The 6,000-nt window shown below is 48.8% G+C and overlaps 1 protein-coding gene across 1 annotated transcript in view; it reads left to right on the top strand.

The window, feature by feature from the left end:
* Positions 1-885: 885 nt before the first annotated feature.
* Positions 886-6,000, top strand: part of MEIOB (meiosis specific with OB-fold) — a 28,077-nt gene continuing 22,962 nt past the window's right edge. Inside the window, exons 1-3 of the mRNA XM_056135295.1 lie at positions 886-944; positions 1,241-1,314; positions 4,656-4,713. Coding sequence (XP_055991270.1) covers positions 1,246-1,314; positions 4,656-4,713 — 127 coding nt within the window. The 5' untranslated portion in view covers positions 886-944; positions 1,241-1,245. The remainder of the gene's footprint in view (positions 945-1,240; positions 1,315-4,655; positions 4,714-6,000) is intronic.

The raw sequence follows: 6,000 nt of genomic DNA, 5'->3' as shown, positions 1-6,000 counted from the left end.
TCCCCAACTCTGAACACACGGAGTTGGCCGCAGCGTTCCAGGGGGAAGGACGGAGTTCTTCCCCGCTCCCGGCTTCCCGCCGCCCAGAAAGGAGGCAGGAGAGCTGTGGACGCGGGACGGACACCGGGGGCAGAGCCTCGGTTTGAGGCGGCGCTTCTTGCGGGGCAGCCGCCCTTGCCCCGCAGCGCCACAGTGACCTGCAAGGCTGCTCGCCCCGTCAGAACTCTGGCGGACGGCGCAGGTTTCCGAGCGACGAGGACTGGTCTCCTCCCTCACCACAGGCCGGTCACACACACGCAACCCCGCGGCATGACAGAACCCGGCGCCTCCAGACCAACGCCCGGATCCTCTGTGGCGAACAGCAGGGACCCATCAAGCCCCCGGAGCTCGGGCTCGCCCTCACCTCAGGAGGCGCCGAGGAGCCCGGGGGAGGGGCGGGGCCGCGGCCTCGTGCGGAGAGAGGCGCGCCGTGGACAGTGACTTGGGGCGGTGGACCTCGAAGAGGGCCTGGTGTCGAGGGCGAGACCTGCTCTGGGAGCGGAGTCGCTCTTGCGGCTCTCAGTCTTCCCGAGGAGAGACACGCGGGGGAGGGGCGCGGGGCGGGGCCTAATCTCAAGGGCGGAGCCTAATTTTCTGGGCGGGGCCTACGCTAGCGGTCTTCTGCGGAGAGACGCGCTGTGAAACAGGTGCGGTGCGGAGCCTGTTAATGGGCGGGGCCTGGTTTGGGGGTGGGGCCTACCTGAACAGTCGCGCCGCCGTCTTCTGAGGAGACAGGCGCTGGTGAACGAGGGTGAGGTGGGGCCTAATTCTGTGGGCGGGGCCTGGTTCCGTGGGCGGGGCTTGTACTAGCAGTCCGGGGGACCGTCTTCTTCAGAGGCGCTGTGGAACAGAGGCGGGGAGGAGCCTGATCAGTGGGCGGGGCCTGGTCTCGGGGCGGGGCCTAAGTAAGCGGGCGTGGCCTTCGCTAACGGTCGCGCGGCCGTCGTCTGCCGCGAGACACACCCTGCGGAGACCGGCTCGTGCGGGCAGCCGGCCGGGCACGTCGGGTTCTGTGAGAGACTCGGCTTCCAGGCGCGAGGATTGGCCGCGCAGGGTGACGCCCGCCCTGGGGCGGCGGTGGCGGGTCTCGGGACGGGGCGGTCGGGGGTCTTCCGGCCGCGGGCGCGGGCACCCCGGGGACCCCGGGATGCGCGCGCTGGACGTGACGCGAGTGTTTTCCTTTCTTTTGCCTCAAATGCAGGGACCATGGCAAACGCCTTGGTGTCCAGGCCCTTCAGCGCTCTCTGTGACCTGCACCCGAACATGGCGAGCGCGGTAGGTTCCCGCGCCGGGGCGCGTCAGGAGCCTCTGACACCTGCGCGCGGTCGCAGCTCGCTAGCATGATTGCTAGCCCCGAAGTTCTTTCAGGGTTTGCTTGTGTGCCAGCCAGTGGATCTTATGGCGGGTTCCGGGTGGGGGGCCTCTGGGAGGCGGTGCTCGAGCCCAGGTGACCGCCTGCGAGGCGAGCGCCCGCCCGCGCCACCTGTCGCTCCGGCCGGGTAGACTGTCTTCTATCTATCAAGAAAGAGGCTGTGGATGAGATGGGCAGTTCGGGGGGCCGGAGCGATAGTGCAGCGGGGGGAGGGCGTTTGCCTAGCACCAGCCGACCCGGGTTCGATTCCCACTATCCCGTACAGTCCCCGAGCACCTCCAGGAGTGATTCCTGAGTGGAGAGCCAGGAGTCACCCCTGACAGGAGTCACACCGCTGGGTGTGGCCCAAAAAAAGCACTGTAGCACTGTAGCACTGTCCTATTGTTCATCGACTTGCTCCAGCGGGCCCAGTAGCATCTCCATTGTGAGACTTGTCACTGTGTTTGGCATATCGAATACCTCACGGGTAGCTTGCCAGGCTCTCCAAGAGGGGCGGAGGAATCAAACCCGGGTCGGTTGGGCTGGCCGTGTGGAAGGCAAACGCCCAACCGCTGTGCTATTGCTCCGGCCCAAAAAGCAAAACAAACAAACAAACAACAACAAACAAAAAAACCAAGAATAGACAATTGTTAAGCATAGTTGCGTTTATTTATATGAACTAAGTATTTAATGGGGCTGTGGGGATGGCCCAGGAGGAGTGGAACGTGTGCCTTGTATGTGGGGGTCTTGGAGTTTGGTTCCGGGTATACGATGATTTCCTGATCTCTACCAAGCATGGCCCTGGTGGCCCCCAGCACCCCCTCACCAGGACAAGGGTGAAACTTCAGGCCAGCTCAGCTTGGGCAGGCAGAGTATCTGGATGGCCCCTGGTCCCCCTGAGCATTGCTTGGGAGAGTGCCCTGAAACAAATATTTTCTAACTGTCGAAATTTCATGTCAAAACAATAAAACATTTTTGTTTAACAGAATCCATTTTCTAATCAAATTATGCATATAATAAAATGAAATACTTGTGATTATGCTGATTTTGTTTTCAGTTTTCATTATTTTGGGGACCACACCTCGTGGTCTCCAGTGCTTGGGTGACCATGTAGGGACGGGTCTGAATCCAGGTGAGTTGTGTGCAATGCAAGTGCCTTATCTGCTGTACTATCTCTCTGGCCCCCATAAGCTGCTTTTTTAAAGGTACACAGCAGTTGTATTTCTAAAATGATGATCTGAAACTTATTTTAGGGGGAGGGTTCAATCACTTCAAGTAAACCATGGGATTATTTTATGAACTGAGTGACTTATTATACAGCAGCTATACTCCCTTGCTTTCTCTGCTTGACCAGTCTGATACTTATATTTAACACTTGCAAATTAAATTTTCTAAAATGGGATAAAGTTACATGTAAGTTTCATAGCTTTTGATTAAAGGTTTAATAGTTTTAAAAACTTGCTATTTTTTTCAAAAGGTAATCTATTTGCTTATTTTTTCTTTAGTTTTACTTAACATTTCCATTTTTAGTTGTGTTTTCCAAAATTATTGAAATCTGCTTACATATGAGATTTAAGATACAAGAGCAGTGAATCTGAAAGTAGTGGGACCTGCTAAGAGCTCAGGGAGGCTCTAATTGTGTCTTAAAGACTTGGCTGTGGGGCTGGAGTGATAGCACAGCGGGTAGGGCGTTTGCCTTGCACACGGCCGACCCGGGTTCAATTCCCAGCATCCCATATGGTCCCCTGAGCACCGCCAGGAGTAACTCCTGTGCATCCCCGGGTGTGACCCAAAAAGCAAAAATTAATTAATTAAATTAATTAAAAAAAGACTTGGCTGTATTTAAATGTAGTACATTATTGAAAAGTTAAAATCAGCTGCTAGAATTAGTGATACAAGTTTAGGCTCATTCTTTCAGAAACAGACAGTTATTTTTATTTCTTAAAATACTTTTAGGGGCTGGAGCAATAGCACAGCGGGTAGTGCGTTTGCCTTGCACGCGACCGACCTGAGTTCGATTCCCAGCATCCCATATGGTCCCCTGAGCGCCACCAGGAGTAATTCCTGAGTGCAGAGCCAGGAATAATCCCTGTGCATTGCCGGTGTGACCCAAAAAGCAAAAAAAAAAAAAAACCAAACAAACAAAAACAAAAACCTTTTACTTATTTATTTATTTATTTCAGTTTTGGGGCCACATCCAGCAGTGCTCAGGGAACGATGGTGGGGTGCTAGGAATTGAACCCAGGTCAGCTGTATGCAACCACTGTACTATCACTTTGACCCCTCTTAAAATACTTTTAATATTTGGGGGCTGGAGCGATAGCACAGCAGATAGGTCGTTTGCCTCACATGTGTCGACCTGGGTTCGATTCCCAGCATCCCATATGGTCCCCTGAACACCGCCAGGAGTGATTCCTGAGTGCAGAGCCAGGAGTGAGTAACCCCTGTGCAACGCCGGATGTCACCCTCCCCCCAAAAAAACTTTTAATATTTAATTTCTTTGGTACTCATTAACCAGAACATTAGATGTTTTAGGGAAATTTACTTTTTTTTTCTTTTTGGATCACACCCGCCGTTGCACAGGGGTTACTTCTGGCTCATGTACTCAGGAATTACTCCTGGTGGTGCTCAGGGAACCATATGGGATGCTGGGAATTGAACCCAGGTCGACCACATGCGAGGCAAACACCCTACCTGTTGTACCATCGCTCCAGCTCCAGGAAATTTAATATTTTTAATATTTAATATCTTTAAGTTTTAAGATTTAAACCTCAGAGTTAGTTTTATTTGCAGCAATATACAAGTTTTGTTCAATCAACTTTATATTGTTGTTCAGCATGTTGATTAAGAAGGTAAGCAGTTTTATGTGGATTTTTAGAAAATCCCATATAAAAGAAAGCTTTGAAGACTGGCAGATTTTATTGCATTATACATGTGCTTTGAATGAATTCAGTAAGGACTGACTGATAGCACAGGGCTGGTACTGTGCTCCACATAGTGATTGAAAATAAAGTAGAAACATTCTGAGTATGAAATGATTATATTGGTATAATAGCAGTTAACTATCTTATTACTTTGTGCTATTCCTTGTGGAATTGAACACTTATAAAGTTCTTTTAGATGTTTGTCTGGAATAAATACATTTAAATGGTTCTTAGTCAAAAATGTTTGTTAGAGCCAGTAAAATAGAACAAGCCCATGAAATTAAATTTACCATATACATCTGTGTTTAATATTAGTCTTCTATAACCTTTTTGTTTTTCAGAAAATAATCGGTTTAGTTATTGGAAAAACAGATGTCAAAGGCTTTCCAGACAGAAAAAGCTGAGTTCTATTTAACATTATTTTCATTAACTGTGGCTTATGACTACAGTAAAATATATTTAAATAGAGAAATTCCTGTTTTTTTAACTATATTCTCTCTAGCCTGGTATTCAAGACCAAACGTGTGAGTACATTAAAATCCTTTTAAATTATTTTAGTTGATGCTACTCAAACATAATTATAAACACTTTATGTTTATAATCCCCCAAATAGTTCAATTGATCAACTCATCAACGTGTATGAATGTGTCTTATTTACTGATTATCTCCATTCAAGGAGCCCTGTGTAAAGATAACAAAAAAATTTGTCTCATATATTTTCTTTGTTGTTTCTTTTTTTGGAAGCTACACCCAGCTGTACTCAGGACTTACTCCTGGCTCTGCTTTCAGAGACCATTTTTGGCAAGGCACAGAGGACTATATGCAGTGCCAGGGATCAAACCTGACTTGGTTGTGCAAGGCAAACAGCTTACTGCTATATTATCTCTCCAGCACCTGTAGCCTCATATCTTCAGACTTCATAGCATATGAGAGTATGGATGTGGAGCTAGATTGACTAAATTCACTTGGTTTTATTTGACCTGAACTCTGGCCTGTGTAAAAGATAATTCTGAGGATCAAACCCAGGATTCTAAGGATTGAACTCCTGGGTTGGCATCTGCTTGCAAGGCAAGAACTTTACCCACTCTCCTATCTCTCTGGACCCCAGACTTGATTGTCTTTGCTATATTTTAAAGGTAAAGGTAAAGGTAAAGGCCCTCCCGTTGATCGTCGATTTGCTCGAGCGGGCCAGTAACGTCTCCATTGGAGACTTTGTTGTTACTGTGGCTGGCATATCGAATACTCTCGGTAGCTTGCCGGGCTCTCCAAGAGGGGCGGAGGAATCGAACTCGGGTCGGCCATGTTGGCCGCTTGTAAGGCGAATGCCCTACCGCTGTGCTATCGCTCCTGCTATATTTTATTCTAATTAATTTGATTGGAATTTTACCATTTGCCTTGCACACAGTTGACCTGGGTTTTATCCCTGACATCCAATATGGTCCCCTGAACCCTCAAGGAGTGATTCTTGAGTGCAGAGCCATGAATAAACCCTGAGCATCACTACGTGTTGCCCAAAAACTAAAAACAAAACAAAAAAATTACCAATTTTCAGGATGTAGTGCAGGCTTTGCATGCAGGAGGCCCAGGTTTGATTTCTAGTACCTCATGATCCTTCAAGCACTGAACAAGGAGTAGCTCCTGAGCACCTCAGAGTATGCCATAAAACAAATCCAAACAAAACAATTA

The sequence above is a fragment of the Sorex fumeus genome, unplaced genomic scaffold, assembly GCF_029834395.1.
Source record: "Sorex fumeus unplaced genomic scaffold, SorFum_2.1 ptg000110l, whole genome shotgun sequence".
Lineage (NCBI taxonomy): Eukaryota > Metazoa > Chordata > Mammalia > Eulipotyphla > Soricidae > Sorex > Sorex fumeus.
The sequence above is the reverse complement of the archived record's forward strand: the minus strand, read 5'-3'. Positions and strand labels throughout refer to the sequence as shown.